The following is a 20,674-nucleotide window of genomic DNA, read 5'->3' on the forward strand; positions in this document are numbered from 1 at the left end:
ATATCCACCCATCCACCCATCCACATATCCACCCATCTACCCTTCCACATATCCACCTGTCCTGTCCTGGGCCTGGTTTTGCACAGACCTGTGCCTGCTGCCTTCCAGAGCCCATTTACAGACCTGGATGAAGTTCAGACTTCTCGTGAGTGTGACAGTCCTTTGCCATGTGGCCTCTGATCATCTTCCATCACTTGACACCCCAAACTTGATGAGGCCCCTTCTCAGATGCCCCTGGGAGGCTCTGTTCCGTGTACTGTGATTCCTGGCCACAAGAGCAGGGTCATGGCTGGGTCACGGTTGTACCTGGTGCACTGGAACTGGGCCTGGCATGGGGTTGTGCGGCCCCAGTACCCTCAACGCATGGTCCTTATGTCTTGGGAACATATAAGACACCGCTGACCATAAGTCCAAAACAAACACCAGTGGTCCTGGGGCCCATTGCCAGCCTTGGGGAGAGTCTGGGGTTTATGGCAGTGTCCCATCCTCTTGCTGTGACCAGTTAGGGCCAGATCGGCAGAAAGACCATGGCCCTTTGCAGGGCACTGTGGCTGCCTCCCCACCTGGGCTACGGCCTCCCCTAATCCTCTCCCTCAGTGCCATTGCCTGCTCCTGCTCTAAAGCCAAGGTGGCCCCTATGGGGTCACCGGGGTCCAGGATCCCTGTCTGCTCCTGGTGCACTTTGGCCTCATGTCCATCCTCCCCTGCAGCTGGGCAGCTGTGAACGCAGGTCTGAGCCCATCCCTCCTCCCTGAACGCCTTCTGTGGCTCCTCAGAGCCTAAGGAACCAGGTGTAAATTCCTCACTCCCATCTCGGCCCAGGCACCTTCCAGAGCCACCACCTGCCACGTGTCAGCAGCCTCCCGTACTGCAGCACTGGCTCCTCCCGGCCACAGACCCTCTGCCTGTGTTCAGCCCCTTCCTGCAGGCGAAGTCCACCTCTTCTCTGCCCATCAATATCTGATTCCTCCATCTAGGTTTGTCTGAGACACCACCTCCTCCGTGCAGCCCACCCTGGTTGGCATTGGTGAGTCCTTTCCCTGTGCTTCATGTCATGTGGTTTCACCCTGCGTGGTTATGACCTGAGGCAGGTGTGCAGGTGAAGCACAGATCAACTCAATGACTGTCCAGGCTGCACGGCCCCTTTGAGCCTCCTTGGACGCAAGCTCCTGCAGTCGCCCTCTTTTTCTGGAACTGCAGACTCACCCTCCCACATTTACACTGCTTAGAAGAGCTTCAGATTTTCTAGAAAATGTGGTGCTGGATGGCTGTCCCCTGGCCCGGGCTGTTTTTGGCCAGAACTGGTCAAATCTGCAACAGATGGAGAGTAGGGAGGCTCCCTCGTACTCTTGGCTTGTTGAATCCTGGGCCCTCTTCCTAGAACTTTCTAAGTAAACAAAGACGGCCCTTGCACGTGGGGATGGCTGTGTCAGCCTCTCTGTTCCCAGGATCTGCCCCACCTCAGGCACTGCGAGGGAGGGTGGGCGGAGCAGAGCTGCAGAATGTCCCTGACCTGCCCCACCTCAGGCACTGCGAGGGAGGGTGGGCGGAGCAGAGCTGCAGAATGTCCCTGACCTTCAGGTCTGTCCCCAGCAGGTGGCAGTGGCAGTAGACACAGGATCCTGGGACTCACTGAGAGCTGCAAGTCAGAGGGTCGCTCTCCATGTAAACACCATGCCATGAGGAGGAGGATGGGAACGGCGGGACACATCCAGCCTCGTCCTCCCGACCGCGCTGGGAGGGAGGTCTCCTTACCCCATTTTACAGACCTGGACCCTGAGACAAGCACACCAAGTCCCTGGCCTCGGTCACAACAGGGTCACATGCTCATGCCAGGCAGGGCTGGGATTCCAACCTGGGGAATCTGACTCCAGGCCTCATGCTGCTAAACACTCTTGGAGCAAAAGTTGAGCCTGCCCAGGTGCCGAGGGGTGGGCAGCTTCCTTCCGTGTCGCCTGACCCGTCGCCTGCTGACCTGTGCCTCGCCCCCAGAGCTCGGCTCAGAGGGGGCTTCTCATTCCATTAAGAGGAAGGAGGAGAGGGGAGAAAGCCACTTCTCAGGCCACTAAAAACAAAACAAAAACCACAACACCAAAATTCGAAGCACTGCAGGCTTCCCCTTGGCAAACTTGAAATCGGCTCCCTTCCTTTGGAGGCGACACCCCCCATCTGCCCGGGGGTGCCGTGGAAACTGCATGTCCGACAGAAGGAACTGACCGTGAGGCCACAGCCCTCGCTGGGGTTGTGTCTCGATCTTCCTAGGCTGTTGGACTAAGCCTGGGCCACCGGCTGGGATACAGGGTGCCGGCTGTGGCACCCCGGCGCTCACGGGGTTGGGCTGCAGGCTGCTGAGGGAACACAGGTGGACACAAGAACGACAACCGCCTGGGTCCACCGAGCAGTGGGCATCCGGGTCCTTCCACACTCAGAGTGTGTGCAGAGAGCACGCAGCGCGGGCGTGGGTTTGGGGCTCCCGAGGAGGGCAGCCCGCACGTCCCGGAGATGGGGCGCCTTTGAGGCACACAAGGGCAGCAGGGCAGCAGCTGCTCACGGGGGACTTTTGGGGGGCCCAGGGGACAGTTACTGGAGACATGATTCTTGGAAATTATCCACTACTGAGATCCATCTTGGGATCCTCTTCCATTCAGGGAACATTTACTGAGTGCCTACTGTGTACAGCCCAGACACCAGGGGGATGCATCAGAGAACAGAGAGGAGAGACTTTCCGTCCTAGTCCTAACACCTGCGCCTGGGCCCTGCCACCCTGCCTGCCGCCATCGCCTCCCCACCCCTCCTGCACCCCTGCTCTGCTGTGACCCGTTTCAGCTGCTTCTCTGCCCAGAATACCCTCCCTGCCCCTTTGTCTCTCAACAACCTACCTGGACACCTGCTCCAGGAAAAGACAGGAAAGTGCAAAATGCTTCTTGCCATCCCCACGTGCCCCCTCCCTGGACCAATCACCTCAGGGTGCCTTGACTCACCCCTGCACCTGGGCCGCCGGGCTTTGCGACTGCTGCCACCTGGTGGCCAGGACGGGCATGGACTCTGTTCCGCGGCGGGACCACACATGAAGGAGGGGAGGGCCCACCAGCCACCAGGCAGAGGAAACAAAGGCCTTAAAAAGTGCAATGGCCTCAGGAATCCTCTCTGGGCCAACTAAAAAGTGCCCCAAAGTCCTGTTTTCAATGAGATTCACACAATGGGTATTCGAGCCCCAGGGGTTCACCAGAGGCAGGTCCCCCCAGCTCCTCCTTCTATGAATGGTGTCAATCAGGGCTGGGGCCAGAGGGGCTGTGGGATCCCTGCGGGCAGCACAGCTAGGCAGGGGAGTCACGGTAGGAGCCCAGCAGGGGGCATTAGGCGCCCTGGGAAGCACTGCCAGGCTCAACCTGGATGAGGCTAAAAGGTCTGTGTGGTCATTCACGCCTACACCCCAACGGCACATTTGGACAGGTAACAAGGAGCCTCCTGCTGCAGGGCCCGTCATTTAGCAAATATTTATGGAGTGAGCGAGTGCCTTCCACACACACAACTTGGTTCAGTAACAAGATGCCCAGGGTGGGGGCCGGGACTGTCTGTGCACACACGCAGCCGCAGTGGGCGGGCGGGGGCAGGGGGTGGCACAGGGGTAGCTTCTGCAGCCTGGGTCCCTGATAGGCCAAAAGGAAACAATTATATCACTCCTTGCAAAGACAGCCGCTGGAGAAGCCACCTTGGGTTGGAGGAGCAGAGAACCAGGGCCCAGAACTTGAGCTGCCAGAGCTTCCTGGGCAGCTGGGACTTAGGGAAGGGACCTTGGATACCGAGACCCCCAAAGGTCAGCAGCATGGTGCCCAAGAGAGAACCCAGCGACGCAGTCAAGTGCCCAGGTAGAGCGCAAGGCTGAAGTTCAAGTGCTCCTGGGCCACCAAGGGCCAAGTGCTCCACCCACGATGAAAACTGCACCACCTGCGGCCCACCCTGCCAGGCCCTGCCTTCTGCCAGGTGCTCCAGGGACCCCCATGAACCCAGGAAGGGCTCGCTTTGCTGCGCAGCCCGACTCAGCCCTGCTGGACGGCCACGGCTGCCTCCGCCAGCAGGCTCACCCGGCTGGTCTCCCAGGGAGGCCAAGGACCTCTCTGTCCTGCTGGCCTGTGACCTGCTCAGGGGTCCACTGCAGGACAGACACTTCCACTGCTCTTGGGGCCTGGTACCTTGGCCCCCAGGTGTCTGGTTAACTGGTTCTGTTCTGATTCCAGAGCTCTGAGTTCAGGAATGTACCCAGACCTTTCTGGGTTAGCCAGGTGAGGTTGGGGCGGTAACTAAAGTCTGTATTCGTGTCCCCTTCGCACTGTCCTGGGTCTCACCATGTGGTCAGGCCAAGGTGGTGAGGGGCTCCTGGCTGGGATGGGGTCCCCACCTGTCCCCTCCAGCTTCCATGCAGAAGGGCCCTGGCCCGCACTCTTCAGCCCTTTGCACCCACAACCACACGGCCCAGTGGCGCCGATACCCGAGGCCTGGAGGCTTGCAGCTCCCGTGTGAGGTCACTGCTGTCTCCCCGCGGTGCATCCCTGCCCTTCAGGTAAGTCACCCTCATGTACCCAGGAGATCCCTTTCCTGGATTTACCAGGGACGGTCACCAACAAGGCAGCCACGCACTCAGCCATGCTCTGCCAAGTGCCACTTTCTTAGCCCACCTGTGGCACAACCAGAAGGGGCTGCTGAGCCACCAGGCCCCAGCCAAGGCTCCGTCCACAGGAACAAAGGGGCAGAGGGTGCACCAGGGCCAGTGCCGGACACCAGCAGCATTTACCTTCTCCCTGTCCTCCGGCAGATGTCCAGTCAGCATGCCTGGCCCTCCCCGGAACAGGTACACGGCAGGGTGGTGACAATGGCCACAGTTGTCCATACCTGAGAAACCGTCACATGTTCAGCTCTGATGAAGGCTTTTTTGAGCATAACACTACGTATCCACGCACTCGGGTCTTACTTAACCACCTTGAAACTTATTTCACAAATGTGTGCCCGCTGAAAACTGCAGTTTCATACAGAGCCCAGTCTAGAGAGCCCAGCCAAGAAGGCTCCTGGAGGCCAGGCCCGTCCTTCCTCTGCAGCCCCAGACACAATTCCACCTTGTCACGCAAGATCCTCTTGTGGCTACAGGCCGCCTGTGTGCCTTGGCCACCCAAGCTGCTGAGCAGGGTCCCTGCTGTTCAAGGGACGCAGGAATCAGGAATCGCCTCAAGGGCTATTGCTCTGCGTGCCGCCAGGCCCTGCCTGGCAATGCTTCCTCCTGTCCTGAACTGGGCGGCAGCCGGCAGCCGGCCGTGCTGTTCCCCGGCCTTCACCATGTGGCAGACCCTGCCGGGCGTGAGGACAGTTTACCAAGAGTGAGCTCTCTGGGCTGCCTTTGCCCCATCTCCCAGAACATCTAGAAACTCATGACCATATCCCAGATGAAAAGGGGAGCACATACATTTCCAGGAACGGTCCTGAAAATGTCCTTCAGGAAAAGCAGCACAGCACACATGCACTGATGGCTGCTGCCCCCTTGTGGCCACACCCACACCTTACAGGCTGCCCAGGCGCCTCCCCCACAGGGGCTTGGACCCAGCCTCAGCCAGGAGGGCAGTAGGGAGCAGGGGTGCTGGCAGGCCTCAGGGAGAGGTAGAGAGGGGACAAGGCAGGAGAATAGCCAGGGACAGAGCACCGAACTGGGGGGTGGCTCAGACCTCTCTCAGGCAGGAAGGAGCCATGTGCCCCATACACCCTGGTGACGTCCACCGATTACAGAGATGTGGGGTGAATGGCGAGGTGGGGTGTTCTTGGTCCCAAAACCCACTTAGGGCCCATCCTACTTGGGGAGCATCCTCAGCAAGCATACTCACCAGAGAAACCCTGACTTCTTACCAGAGAGGACATGGATCCTTCTGGAAGCCACTTCGGGAAGGAAGCAGGGTCCCCAGCAGCAGGGAACACAGATGCTCCCTCTGCCCCTTCCCCTAGAGTAGGGGCCACAGCCGGTCTCCCCATCCGCTCTCCAGGAACAAGACACAGTGCACTGGCAGACACCTAGGTGTTGTAGTGTAGCTTGGTTTTATTTATGTCCACAAATATTTCAAAAAAATTACAAAATACTCAAATGGAGAGAACACAGAAGTCACGATTTCTGGGTGTCTACTCTTTCACACTGTGTTATCTCATGGCAAACTACTCATATATACATTTAGCTTCAAGATATATATAAACGTAGCAAATCAGAATGTACACTCTGCTCTGCTTCTGCTGCAGTGAAACGTGAAGCTCAACCTTGACGACATTGAACAAGATACATACGAAACACAGAAAAGTAAAACCAAACTTCAAACAAAAGGAAAGAAAATCCAAAGGAAACCAAGTGGTTGGGCTTCAAAGACACCATGAAAGTCTGCAGCCTCCTAAACAAACTGCAGTTGATCAGGTAAAGGGTTTTAGGTTGTGGGGTTTTTAAATGGAAGAATTTCAGTGCTTCACCTTGGGCTATGGGGAGAAAACCAAAACCTTAACAAGAGAACACCGTCAGACGGTTTTCAAGTACAGACTTCAAAGTACTTCACTCTTTCTCGTCTTTGGAAAAATGGATGGTAGAGAAAGAAGACAAAGAAGGTTTAACTGAATGGTAGACGATGTGTTCTACCAAAAAGAAAAAAAAGAGGGGGGAGAGGAGGCGGCGGCACGGACGCAGGAGCTGGGGGCAGCGGGACGTGCCTGCCTGTCCAGAGCCCAGTGGGAAGAGGCCCTACTCAGCCGTGGGGGGACCTGCAGCAGAACCACCCGCCTTGACGGCAGGTCACCACCGCCAGAAGAACACAAACGCCTCTATGCCAGCGGGACCAGAAGTCTGATGACAAAGGATTGATCTGAGCTTGCCTCCCCACTAGGAACTAAAGTTAAGGCAGAAATGGAATGAGATAAAATGCAAGGAGAAAAAACTACAAACATTTTCAACAGACAAAACAATCTATCTCAACTGAAACCAAACAGTTTTCACAAAAACTGGAAATGCCCCTGATGCAGGTTTGAATCCAGAACCTGAATCTGGGCTAACACCTGCTGGTTTCTGGATCAAACTACCAGCCTCTCCTCCTCCCCCTACGTGGCCTGGGGCCTGGACGCACTTCGTGTCCACTGACCCACGGTGTAGTTTCTTTGTTCTGACAATTCTTGGATGAGACCACCAAAACAGTGGCAGAAATGGCCCTTGAGAGTCTGAGAGAAGAGGGTTGGGAGGGGCCACATCCTGGAAGGAATGAGCAACAGGCGCAGACGTCCCCAGACACCCAACCTCTGCTTCGGAGAAAGTGCATTAGCGTCAGAACTCACAAAGCGCAGGCCCTGTCCAGGACAGCTCTGCTCTGAAGGGCTGACCTCCTCAACAGTGGTACCTCCCAGGTGGAAGCCCCTTCTGACTTCCTGTCTGCGGACTGGACTCCAGTTCCTACTTCCAGGAGGAAGAGTGGGACTTGGCTTCCCAGACCAACATGGGTCACTATCCACAGACTCGCTCCCAGGGTGAAAATGCGGGCTGCCACCCACAACCGTGCTAACTCCAGGGTCTCCCTCACCCAAACGCAGCCTCTGCTTTGTGGCCAGGATGACTTGGCTTGGTCCTCACCCCAAGAAGATCCAAATGATGACATGCATTAAGGGGTAGATTTCTAACAGAATCCTTTGGCAAGCATATGTCCTGGGTCTTTCATGTGCTGAGTTATTTGTATGGAATCATTTTCTTGAATTTTCTAGAATGTTTATGAAATTCTCCACGTATTAAAAAAGGCAATTTGTCCAGAACAATCAAATGTGTGTGCATAGAAATCTATAAGGAAATCTACAATCAGACACACACAAACATGTGCTCTCCACCCTGCAGAAACAGGACAACAGTGACACCAGGGAACAGAAAGTGAACACTTAGACTCCTGCACTCCGTGTGCAAGTGAGGTCGGAGCCAACAGATGTCTGCATCGCCGGCAAAGCACATGCTGGGAACAGACAGAAGTGAAAGTCAAAGCAGCAAAACGAAGAGTTGTAACATTGTCCCTGCAAACCCCTGGCTGCCCGCTGCTGCGGCCACGCCTAGTCCCAAGCTTTTGCCCATTGTAACTGGTAACGCCCATCTGCTCCCTTTAATTAAAGGGATAATTATATATAACTTTTTATTAAAAAATCAACTCTGTATTCTGTCAATAGCTGGTGGGAATTCACAATTAGTGACATGGCTGGAAAAAATAGATCAGAATAGTAGTTTGTGGAAGGAAAAAAAGGCTGCTCTAAAATTATTTATTTACAGACATAAAAGGCCATGCTGCAGAACTTTCTCAAATTATGAAGATTTCCTACAATGTATTAAAATAAAAGATTTTTTAAAAATTATAGCTCTTGGATTCCAAACTCATATGCCGCCTATCTGCAAACCATGTGGGTTTTGGAACACACGCAACTGAGCGTGTCTGACGCACAGTGAAGGGTGCGAAGTGGAGTCTAGCACCTACTGAGAAATCAAGGAAAAGAAAACTAAAGCCAAACCCCAAGATTGCAGGGAGCTTTCTGAATGTTCAGTCCAGTCCAGGACTCGCTAAGTTTCTGGGGGACTGTCATGCAGGGGGACCCAAGCCAGTCTCAGGAAATCCTCTCGACAAACGAACACTATTATGTGGATACATTTTTAGTTGTGGGGTTTTTAAATATATAAAGAAATCTTTAGAAGATATTCTTTTTGCTTTTGCAGCTCCTATTGTATGTAAAAAGTCCTGTTTCTCCCCCCAAGAACTGGGGTTTCCACAGCCAGCATGAACAAATAAATAACTTATAACTGCTTGTCACCTTCTTTCTTCAGTCGACTGAAAAGAAAAAAAGGGAAGAATACTCAGTGTCAGGCCTGGGCAGGGGGACCGGCAGGCTCAGAGCACCCCAAGGTGACAGGCAGGAGGCTGCAGGGTCCGACACTTGCAGGCAAGGGCTCCCCAAGGCAAACGCAACCCCAACCCAGCAGCCTCCCGCATAGCTGACCCACCCTCGTGTGTCCCTCCCATCCACGTGGCTCCGTGGGGCACACACGGAGTGGGCAAGACCCCGGCCCCCTTTCCCACCTCCCCCCTCACCTGTAATAATCTTCCTGACTCGGTAGGTGGCCACCGTGCATGTGGGGGTGTCCGTGCAGCCACTGCTGCTCCATGGCCAGTCTCTGCAGCTCTGCAGACTGGGCATGCATGGCCTGCAGCTGGTGGGCCGCCGACATTGGGGGTGGGATGGCCCCAGGCAGGTCTCGAGGGTAGGGGGCGCCTGCCAAACACAAAATAGCCTCCGCTACAGAAAGAGCCAGAGGACTGGCCAGGAGAATGGCAGCACAGGCTCAGTGACCAGCAAGGAGGCCAGGGGAGAGCAGACAGCAGCCAGTCAAGCCAGTCCTTCCCGCTCCAGGCCGCAGCCCAGCGTTCCTCCTTCTGAGCGGCCGTCCCTTGAGCCCCAGCGGCATGAGGGGCCTCTGTTACTCTGTGCCCAACCCTGCAGTCCTGGCCTGCAGCAAGGCCGCTGGCTATGCATGAATGGCCCCAGCCCAGGAAGCCCTCTGAGAGCAGGAGTTTGCCCGCCTTGTCCCCACGTGGACCCCTGCACACAGTGGGCGAGACCCCACATTTGTCCAATCCATGAAAGAATGAATGAATGTATGAATGGACAGGGACAGCAGACCAGACCTCCAGCTCAACTCTCACACAGGACCCCCAACCCCTCCCCTATGGAAATCCTTACCAAAAACAGGATGACGAAGCATCTCGTGCTCGTGGGGGGGCTGTCCAAGCAGAGGGTTGGGAAGGGTCCCAGGGGGATAGGGGAAGCGAGCCAGGTGAGGGCCGGCAGTCAGGGGGTCAACCAGCGGGTGAACCGGGCCTGCTGAGCCTGAGAAAAGGACAAAAGGCCAGATGCAGGTGGCACACAGCTTGTTTGATGTTTGCCCTCCTTGGCTGGAACTGCTACGACCTCCTCCTCACCCAAGCTAGCCCTGGGTCACCAGACCCGGATGTACGTCTGGCTGCAAATGACCCCGACCTGCAGTGGCTGCCCCCCACCTTCTGTGGGAGCTCCACGTCAGAAAGGAGTGCAGAGCTGGCCACGTAAGCACACATTTCTGCCCACTCCCGCGCACTCCCTACGGGCAACACCCTGCCCAGTGCTGCTGACCACCCTGGGCCCACCCTGTGCCTGTTAAGTCCACAGGAGCCCACAGTCTTGCCCTGGCCCATGTTGACCTGGCACCTCCTTCCCCAGGGCTGCCTCCCTGCCCTTCAACCACAGAACCCAAAGGTGGCCGGCAGAGCAGGTGCTGCGGGCCAGGGACCCAGTTCACTCTGTTCTCTCCTCTGCTGGCTCCAGACCGCGCAGCTCTCACCTCAGATGTCGCCACCTCTTGCCCCCACCCCTCCGGCTGAATGATGCATGAATGAACTGCCTGTCCTCGTGCACCGTTCATAAGGCGTGTAAGGCCCACACCAATGGGCATCAAAGCTTCGGATGCCAGGAGCACAATGGTGGACGCCCTCCTGCGTCAGAACTGGGCACACAGGTAGGAGAGGCAAGGTGGCTGCCCTCCCTCCCCCTGGGCCCTGCTCGTCAGCTGTCCTCCCCCCAGCACTGGAGGTTGGCCCAAAGGGAAGCCCTGCACGTAGGCTGCGCCACGGGACCTCCGTGCAGGCCCTAGTCCCTGGGGGTGGGCACACCTGCCTACTTGGGAGCACAGCCGGACCTTCCTCTGGCTCCATCTTGCTGAGCTGCAGAGGGAGTGGGGATGTCAGCCGTGCCTGCCTCTGCCTCAGGCCAGCCTTGCCCTGAGCCGGCCACTCAGGTGACCTTCAGGAGCTCCTGGGCAGCCCTGGCCAGGTGGGTCAGCTCAGTGTACTCAGTCAAAGTCAGAAGCCCTGCTCTCAGCCCCGTCTCCCAAGGGAATAGAGAACTCCTCTTCTTTTTATGTATAGAGACAGAGTCTTGCTCTGTTACCCAGCCTGTAGCAGTGGCATGATCATAGCTCGCTGCAGCCTCAAACTGCTGGGCTCAAGTGATCCTCCTGCCTCAACCTCCCACGCAGCTGGGACTACAGGTGCACGTCACCACACCCAGCTGATTTTAAAATTGTTTTATAGAGATAGGATCTTACCATGTTGCCCAGGCTGGTCTCGAACTCCCAGCCTCAAGTGATCCTCTTGCCTCAGCCTCCTAAAGTGCTCAGATTACCAGCATGAGCGACCGCACTAAGTTCTCCCTAAATGACAACCTACAGCTTCCTTGGGCAGCCCAGTGCCTTCACCTGCACCTTCCTTGGCTCCAGAGGCCACAAGGCACTGTGGCCCAGCCCTGGTGAGCAGAGGCCACTCCCCTCCACCCAGGCACAGGGCCAAGAACCTAAGCTTTACCCAGGAGGCTGCAAGCTGAAGGCCCACGGGTGCCGCAGCTTCCTGAGGACGCGCAGCTCTGGAGAGCTGAGAGGCTGAGCAAAGAACGGCTGTCTGTGATAAAGCAAAACCCCTAGTCCTAGGTGGATGCTGAATATTCTAAGATCTGCCAGGAATTAGGGATTTGTTCAGAAAAGAACACTCTGCTCTGAACGGTGACTCTTTCCTGACCAGGCTATGCCCCCTTCCCGCCCCACGCTGGCTGGGGGCACCCACCTTGGTGGAGGGGGTCTTGCTGGTGGAGGTGGAGGTGGGAGTGGATGTGTGAGTGCTGGTGATGATGCGGAGTCACATTGAACATCTGCAGTCGGGCCAGGGGGTCACTGGTCAGCGACGCCATGCGCTCGGCGTGGATGCGCTCAGCCGCCAGTCTGTCAGGGTAGCTCATCTCCGGCCGTAGCTGGGGGCCCGCCAGGGCCAGTCTCTCCCTCTCCAAGGGGTTCAGGCCCGGGTGGAAAGAAGCAAAAGGGTGGGGGCCGGCAGTTGGGGGGATGGTGAGGGCGCTGTGCCGGGCGAAGTGCTCCATGGGATTGGTGGCTGGGTGCAGGGGGTCCAGCTCAGGGGGCTTCACCTCGAAGCCTGGCTTCATCCTCTCCCGCAACTCGCGCTCCCGGATCTCCCGTTCCCGGATCTCGCGTTCTCGGAGCTCCCGCTCCCGGATGGTGGGGTCAACGTTGTAGAGGCCAGGCATGTGGTAGGCCAGCAGGGGGTCGGTGGGATTGAGGGGCATGTAGAAGGGGTGGTTGCGGTTGGTGGGTGACATGACGTGGGGCCGGGCATACTCGCTCAGAGTCCGAAGGGCAGGTGTGTCGGGCCCGATGTACGGGGGCACGGCAGCAATGGTGGTCGGTGGTGGCTCAAAGGATGGCCGCATGTGGCCGGGACCACTGAGCTGGGGGTCACTCAGGCGGCCTTCATGTGCTGAGCTGGACGCCTTCTGCAGAAGGAAAGGAGGGCATGAGGGGGAGATACCAAGCTGCCTGGGCATCTAAGCTAGGTGGGCCCTGCCCTGTCCCCATCCTGCACTGCCAGGCCAACTTGGTCCCTCCACCCCAACACAGAGACCTGGCCCCCAGCCTTCGCCTGCCACCGGGATGCCGTCCAGACCCTGCTGTAACAGTCTCACTTGTGCCTGCAGCTGCCCTCGTGCCCCAGGCAGGTCAGCGTCCCTGTGAGGCGGGCAACGCATCTATCCGTGAGACTGGTGGGGTGCACGCGCCAGTGAGCCCAGCAACCCGGAGCCTCACCCCGAGGCCCTCGCACGTCTCAGGCTGGCTCCCTGTTCACCCCACCTGCAGAAGCAGGCCCAGGGTGGCCCAGCCTGTGACAGGCCACACGGGAGGGCTACGAGAGGCTCCCACATGGCCTGGTTCCACCCAAGGGCCTGGCTCCCGTCCCAGGACCTCCCCTCACGTTTCTCTCTGGCTCCTTCAAAGTACGTAGGAGACACAGGCCTACAGGCTGCAGAGGAAGGACAGCCCCCTCCCCAGAGGCCCCAGCAGGTGGACACCCAGTCACTGCTGTGAGTCAGCCTGGACCTGCCGGCACAGCGACCCCAGCAGGCCAGGGCCGAGCCGCTCCGTGAGAGAAGCGCAGGGAGGGGTGTGAACAGCACCCCACCCTCCAGCTGCTGGGGAGTGAGCGGGAGTGAGCCGGGCAGCTGCTGACAGAGCCGGGCGGCCCAGTGTGGCTCCCAGGCCTGGGGCCAGCTCCCGGCACAGGCCACCCACCCCAGGACTCACAGCTGCCCGCTCCGCCTCTCGCTCCCGCTCCCGCTCGCGCTCTCGCTCCTTCTCTTTCTCCTTCTCCCGCTCCCGCTCCTCTCGGGCTTTCTGCTCAGCCTCCCGCTTGGCCTTCTCAATGGCCTCCTCCCTCTTCTTGGCCAGTTTGGATCCAGCCAGAGGCATGAAGTTCAGGTCTGTCCGTGCGCACGAGTTGTAACCCCGGTCCAGGTGCTTGTAGAACCTGAGAAAGGCCGCATTTCCAGCGCGAGCTCCTGCCAAGGCCCGGCCTGCCCCGCCTCCCCCCAAAACCCCACCTGTGCAGCCCGCCTGTGCCCCTCCAGCCCGGGTTCCCAGGAGCCGATACCTGGCTGACTGGCTGGCGTGGCTGGGGGTGTCCACCACAGTGGGCTCAGGGGATGGGCTCCTTGGAGGGGGAGGGGGGCTCTCAGGCTCCTCGGCATCGTCCAGAGCCTCCTCCTTGATCTGGACAGCGGGGAGTGGGCAGGATGCCCCCCCCGGGATGCTGCCCCCTGAAGAAACAGCAGCAGAGCAGGGCAGCTGGGCGGAGGTGCTGGGTCCCGCGGGTGGGGTGGAGGTAGAGGAGCAGGTCGGAGGAGTGATGGGAGGAGGCCCTCCAGGGACAAAGGGGTGCTGAGCAAATGGAGGCTGGGGAGGCCCCTGGTGGAGGCCTGAGGGAGGATGGGGGGCAGCGGGAGGGGGCAGGCTCTGGCTCTGGGTCAGCCCAGGGGGCTGGGCGGGGGAGGAGGGCAATGGCTGGCTCTGAGGCATGAGCTGCAGGGGTGGGGGGTGGGCTGAGGGGGGGTGGTGTGTGGACAGGGAGCTCAGGGGCTTCAGGGCGGGAGGGGGTGGCAGGTTGGCGTTCATGGAGAAGGGCGAGGGTCCTGAGAGGTGGGGTGGGTGCTTGTGGGCCTGTGGCGCCGGCAGCTGGGGGATGGGTGTGGTGGGCGGGGGCTTGATGTGAGGCATGGCCAGGGGTGCTGGCGGCAGGGGCTGCTCCCGTGGGGGCTGCTGGGACTGCAGGGCTGACTGAGAGGCCGGGAGCTGCAGGCTGGTGTGAGGGTGCGCTGCAGCTGGGGAGGCCCCCAGAGAGGCCTGGCCTTGAGGGGCTTGGGGAGGGAGGCCAAAGGGCTGAGGGGGGCCTGGGTGCTGCAGCAGGGGCCCGGCCTGCAGGCTGTGAGGGCCAGGTGGGCCCTGCCCGTGCAGGGAGGGCTGGGCGTGAGGGGGAGCGGAGGTCTGGCCAGTCGGCCCGGTCAGCGGCTGCAGCGGAGGATGTGGCGAGGGCAGCCGCTGCGGGTGCAGGGCGGGCGCCTGCTGGATGTGCGTGTGGGGAGCAGGCACGGCTGGAGCCTGCGGCTGGTTAGGGGCCTGGGGGGCTGCAGGGGAGCCCTGGGGAGGGCCTGCAGCGGCAGAGGGTGTGGGCCCTGGAGTAGGAAGCTGGGGTGTTCCTGGCGGGGCCGTGGAGGGTACTGGGGTGGCCCCACTGGGAGCCTGCAGGGCCGGGGGCTGGGCCTGCAGCATCTGCTGCTGGGCTGACGAGTCTGAGTCACTCTCATTATCCTGGGGGCTGGGGATGCTGGGAGACGTGCTGCGATTGTCCTGGTCGATGTCTTTGGGGTCACTGCTGCCCTCATCGTTGACGCTGCGGCTGTCCGAACTCTCTCCCTCGCCTTCAGACGGTGAGTTGGGCCGGCTGATCTCCTGAAGCCAGAGAAGGGAAGGATGGAAGCCCTAGGAGGGCAGAGCCCTCTCAGCCCTGCACCGACAATGCCTGGCACACAATGGAGGTCTACGCAGAGGAAGCAGGACCACGGGGCCTGCCCTGACTCGGCCAGTGTCCAGGGCCACTCTGGTCTCCACCCCACACTGTCCTGGGCCCTGAGCTCAAGCCCTGCCCCGCCACCCCCCAGAGAATGTGGGCTGCGGGCTTCTCACGGGGGTCAGCTGTCGTCAGCAGGCTCTGCTGCCGCCCTCACCTGGGTCTTCGTCTTCTTGGAGCTGATCCTGTCGGCCTCCTCCGTGTCGGAGGCCACTTTCTCCCGCTGGCGCTTGGTGCTCTTAAGAGGGGACGAGGCTTCTTCCTTTGCCTTCTGCGGTGGGAAAGACCACAAGGAGCCGTCAGGCCAAGGGAGGACGTCCCATCAGACTCAAGAGGGAATGACAGCTGTTTGTGGACACCATCCCCTCATTCTAAGTGCCATCTCCAGAAGCAAGAAATCTCTAGAAGGGGCCAACCAGGGCCAGGAAGGAACAAGTATCTGGGATGGGAACTACAGCTGGCCTCCGTATCTGTGGGTTCTGCACTTTCGGATTCAACCAATTGTGGGTCAGAAATGTAGTGAGGGCTGCGATGGCCGCGTCTGTGTGGCACGTGTACAGACGTCTCCCTTTCCTGTCATTATTCCCTCGGCAGCACAGTGTAACAACTATTCACACAGCACTGACATTTTAGCAGGTATTGTAAGTAATCTAGAAATGATTTAAAGCATACAAGAGGATGTGTGTAGGTTATAGGCAAATACTTCACCACTTTGTATCAGGGACTTCAGCATCTGTGGATTTTATCTGTGTGGGGTCCTGGAGCCAACACTCTGTGGACACTGAGGGACAACTGTACTTGGCTTTGAGGGGAGGGAGCCCGTCCAACCACTCCCCTTGAAGGCACCTTCTGCCTTTAAAGCCTTGGGAAACTCAAGGCAGAGGTAGCCCCAAAGGTCAGGGCTGGACCCCCCTTTCTCCAGGCCCCCGGCCTCCACACCTGGAGCCCATCCCTGCACACCAACTCCAGCCATCCAGTTTTACAGGGAGGGACAGACTGAGGACCCCCCACTACCCGCCCCAGCACCTGACCTTGGCTGACTTCTTCACTGTCTCTGCTTTACTGTCATTGCTGGAGGTGCTGGCGGCGCTGGGGGAGTTCCGGCCGCTGGAGCGGATGTCTTCATTGATGGGTGAGGCGCGACCATCAGGGCTGGCTGGCTGCTTCTTCCGACCACTGCGTAGTGTCGACATCTGCCCACCCAAACCAGAGGCTGGTGACACTGGATCCCCAGTCTCCACATGGGCCCAGCCACAGGCAGGAGCCTGAAGAGCAGTCCCCGCCATTTTCTTAGCAAATGCCAGCCCCTGGCAAACGACAGGCACCCTGCCTGTCCCTCGCCGCAGAGGTCAGCTCAGAGCTGTGGGAGGAGGGGGACGGGTGGGCTCCCACAGGAAGCAGAGCCATTCTCACACCCAAAGCATTCAGCCTGAGGAACGTCCTGAATGACGAACGCCAGACACAAATGAGGCTTTCTGAGCAGCAGGAAACTGGCGTGGGCCACCTAATCTGACACACAGAAGCCATCTCTAAAGCACCTCCCCCTTTCTGTTTATTGCATGTACCTGTCCACTCTCCCAACCAAATCAACCATGTGGGAATTCAATCTCACAGGACAGGAAGTGAGCCAAAGAGATGAAGCTGTCAAACACCACAGCTAAGCTCCCAAACCACTGAGCACTTCAGCACCTTTCTGCAAAGCCACGAGGGCTCAGAAGAGGTCGGGGCACACGAGTTAAGGCCAGCTCACCTGCTCCCTTCTGAGCGAGCAGTGGTCAGGCTGCCAGCAGCCTGGACAGGACACTAGGGGCAGAGCAAGGTGGACGGTCCCACCCACCTGCCAGAAGGGAAACAGGCAGTGGAGGCCAGTGCTAAATGAAAGACCCTGTTAGTATTCTAGGCCCCAAACCTGGAAAAACCCTCTCCCCAAGTCCCTGCCACCCTTTCAACCTAAGAAACAAAGTCTTTTTATGGAAGGTACCATGCAGTGAGTAGAAAAATGTACCAGAAAGTATCCAAAACAGGACCAAACATGAACAACCACAAAAAAGAGTCTGCAAGTTGAAAACAGCAGAGATCTGCCACACTGGAGGTGACTGGTCCGCGGGCTGGGGAGAGCTCTGAGGAACTTGGAGAGCCTGCACTGGGCCAGAAACCCAGAGCTCCCTGTCAAACTAAGCTCAGGACGTGCACCCCACAGACCCCCAGGAAGAGAACAGAGGGCTCCTCCTAGCCCCAGGCAAGCTACTGCCTCTGGGAAAGACATCTCACCTCCAGGGATCTGTTTCTCTACCTAAACAAAACTTTCACTTTCCCCTGGGGGACACAAGCCCCCAAGCATTCCAGCAACCTAGAGAAGGAGCCCCGTGGACACAGGGGACTCACCGAGCCCCGACTCCGCCTCGTCCTCATGCTATGCTTCCCACTGAGCCCATCGTCCTCCTCCTTGACGGGTTTGAACATGAACGGTGGGGGATCCACAGGCTTCTCGATGGGCGGGAGCTCGCCGTATTTCTTGAAGTGGATGCGGCAGTCGGTGCAGAGCAGAATATTCTCCCGGCCCCCGTGGTGCCAATCTTTGGAGGCTGCGTGAGGGGAAGGAGGGGTGCAGGGTGCCAACCTTGGAAACTATCCTTCTCTCTGGGGACATCTGGGCAGAGGAGACCTTCTATGGGCTCCAACCAACCCTGGCACCACCAGAACCACACAGCACTGGGCTTGGACAGGCACCTGTTACTCAGACAACCCAGGCGCGGTGCTACCCTGCTCTCCCCCAGCACCGGGAGAGGGTTTCAGGAGCGTCCACTGGCCTGCCTCATCTTGGGGCATCTAAGAGGAGCTGGCAGCAAGCTCCTAGGAACCACGGTGCTCCCCCTGTCCCCGCTCGAGCACGTGTGGCCTTACTACTGGTGAGTATTCCATACTGACTGCTAAATGGGGGAGTGAAGCAAAACAAACTAAAACAAAGATTTCCAACCTTCTCAAGTAACCTCAAAGAACGATGCAAATGTCAAACCAATTACTGCCCCTGGCAGCTCACCAGTCAATGCACAAAATGCTCCGAGCCTGCAAAGGCCTGAGCCCGACCTGGCAGAGTGAACACGCTCCTCCACACCCACCCCGGGGCATGACGAGGCCACTTACTGGTGGTGAAGCAGTGGCGGCAGGCGTACCCCTTCAGCTCCTGCTCGCTGTCCTCGCTGTCGAAGTCATCCTCGCTGGCTGAACTCAGGTCCACTGGGCACAGCAGGCACAGAGCGGGGAGGGGGAGACACCATCATGCTCAGCCAAGACCTGGGGCCACCCTGTGACCTCTGGCTTGCCTGGGGTTCTGAGCCACCTGTCGAGAGGCTCCCCAGGCCGGTGTGTGACAGTGTTCACGAAGGATCGCTTCAAATTCCTCAGGGTCAGTCACAGAACAAAGAGCCTGTGTGTGAGGGGCGGTCGGTGTGCAAGGGCCTGCCCTGCCAGATTTTTGGTGGCTGATGTCACACCTGAATCCTGGGGTAGCTGGCACTGGTGCCCACAGCTGGTGAATTTGAACTGGGAAAGGTGTATCCATGCTGTCTTTCCTGATATAGCCGGGCATCCCGAGGAATTCTGTCTACACTGAGTGGCCCTGCCAGTCCTGCTAGCTTACTGCTGGTCGTCTGCACGAGCAACACAGGCGACCCTCAGGTCAAGTGTCCCGGGCAGGACAGAGCTGCAGGGCACTACTGCTATATCCCGGACTTTTAGGGTGAGACGTTGTGAGTCTCAGTATCAGATTGCATGTCATAGTGGGACCAAGAAGAGGAAAAAGAAGAAAGTGTTAATCTGATCTTATTACTACCAAAAGTGCAATGAGAATTTAAACAATGCATCATCCACTAAGTGGAAAACCTCCTCAGCCCAAGGCCAAAACGTATCAGGCCAAGACCAAGACTTAAATTTTTATAAAAACTTAAAATGATGTTGAGTTTATTAGATGTATTTAAATGTACAAATAATTTTTACAACTCTCCCTACTAAATCCCACCCCTGTCAGTGCTACATTTAGGTCAGGCTTCACACACACACGTGCACACACACGTGTGCACACAGGCACACCCACTCCACGATTCCCCTACACACTGTGGTGCCGAGACGCTCACTTACAGAATTCACTGGAAGGGGGTCTGGAAGGCGTGTTGACAGGTGTGGACGCAGTTCGGGTCTTAATCCTCCTGAACACGGCCTGCCTGCGGTGCCTGCGATGGGCGCGGGAGCTGGCTGCTTCGGGGGTTTTCTTCCAGTAGTAATAGAAGGTGATCAGCTCCCCCTGCAAGAAAGAAGGGCTGGCTGTGGGAAGTGTGCAGAGGGCTTCGGCTTTTCCACGTTCCCCGCCGCACCCCTCCTCTGCAGGGAGCAGAAAGCTGGGTGTGTAACAGCCGTACTGGAGTCTCGCGGGGACCAGGCTTGCTCAAGAAACACAGCTGTGGGCAGCACGAGCCGGGCCTGCCTCCTAGACACCAAGAGCACTCACTCGTCCAACAAGTATTTGTTGGGTGTCCTCTACGTGCCCGATGCCACCACTGTTCTAAGCACACGGGAGCACAGCATTAACAACAGACCAACAAAGAGGACAGAAGATTCCTGCCCTTGGGGAGCATACATTCCAGCGCTGTGTGCGTGTGTGTGTGTGTGTGTGTGTGTGTGTTTGTGTGTGTATACCTGTGGGTGTTTTCTCCACAACATTCCAGTGAAACCACACAGGTGTGAGAAGGCAATAAATGCCTGGCCTCTTCAGAATCAACTAGCCAGTCGAGGCGCTGGGGGACTAGGGCCAAGTGTTAGGTCTGAAGGACAGAGGCCCACCCCCAGGAAACTGGTCTCCTACCTCCCGCATCCCAACCCATGCCCGGACAAGCTGGCACAGGGTCCTGCAGGCAAGGCCTGGGCTTGACAAAGACAGACTAGGACACACAACAGAGCTGATGCACAGATGAAACGTCACACGTCACCAGGTCGGCCTTTATTGGCAAAAAGAGCTCTTCTTTCCACAGCCCAGCACAAAGGGAGGAAAGACATCATTTTAAAAACACAGCAAATGAGGCTTTTTAAAGAAAGGACATCTGTGGCTCCCCCACTCCCTCAGCCTCTGCAGGCTCCTCTCTCTCACCCCACACACAAACAGCATGTTCAGCTAACCCCTTGCTGAATGAAGACCGATTTGTTACAACAGACATCTCAAGATAAAGTCTCCTTACCTGGAATTAAAAAAAATAAAATCATAGCAGTGAGAGAGCCTGTATCACAATGCTCTTCTCTAATTAAATCAACACTGCAGAAAGTCAATTAACTTGACGAACTACCAGATCCTGGGATGTCGCCCTGGGCGTGTCTGTACCCCCACTCTGTCTCACCACTCACTGTGTCTTGAATGCAGTAGCCAAAAACTGAGAAGGCAAAAATCTTCTCCAGTAACCTGAGATGTAGCTGAAAAGACGCGTGCTACAAGGACTAAAATAGATAAACCAAAGACATGCAGCTGTCATGCGACTGTCAGAGCACCCAATCCAATCAGGTTTCATCCAAAACAGCCCCAGGGGCAATGGCTTTAGAACACAGTAACTAGAGAAGTGGGGAGACTTTAGGTGGAGAAATGGCTTCTGCAAGGCAGGTAAATGCGT

General features: G+C 57.7%; 1 protein-coding gene across 1 annotated transcript in view; it reads right to left on the reverse strand.

The window, feature by feature from the left end:
* Positions 1-1,516: 1,516 nt before the first annotated feature.
* RERE (arginine-glutamic acid dipeptide repeats) overlaps positions 1,517-20,674 on the reverse strand; it is a 409,470-nt gene continuing 390,312 nt past the window's right edge. The window contains exons 13-26 of the mRNA XM_069479289.1: positions 19,161-19,323; positions 18,168-18,260; positions 17,409-17,608; positions 16,055-16,216; positions 15,181-15,294; positions 13,551-14,905; positions 13,205-13,427; positions 11,679-12,399; positions 9,769-9,915; positions 9,120-9,300; positions 8,842-8,858; positions 5,890-6,051; positions 4,793-4,890; positions 1,517-2,065 (exon numbers count right to left, since the gene is read on the reverse strand). Of these exons, the coding sequence (XP_069335390.1) occupies positions 2,015-2,065; positions 4,793-4,890; positions 5,890-6,051; positions 8,842-8,858; positions 9,120-9,300; positions 9,769-9,915; positions 11,679-12,399; positions 13,205-13,427; positions 13,551-14,905; positions 15,181-15,294; positions 16,055-16,216; positions 17,409-17,608; positions 18,168-18,260; positions 19,161-19,323 (3,687 nt within the window). The 3' untranslated portion in view covers positions 1,517-2,014. The remainder of the gene's footprint in view (positions 2,066-4,792; positions 4,891-5,889; positions 6,052-8,841; positions 8,859-9,119; positions 9,301-9,768; positions 9,916-11,678; positions 12,400-13,204; positions 13,428-13,550; positions 14,906-15,180; positions 15,295-16,054; positions 16,217-17,408; positions 17,609-18,167; positions 18,261-19,160; positions 19,324-20,674) is intronic.

Source organism: Eulemur rufifrons, chromosome 8 (assembly GCF_041146395.1).
Source record: "Eulemur rufifrons isolate Redbay chromosome 8, OSU_ERuf_1, whole genome shotgun sequence".
NCBI classification, from domain to species: Eukaryota; Metazoa; Chordata; class Mammalia; order Primates; family Lemuridae; genus Eulemur; species Eulemur rufifrons.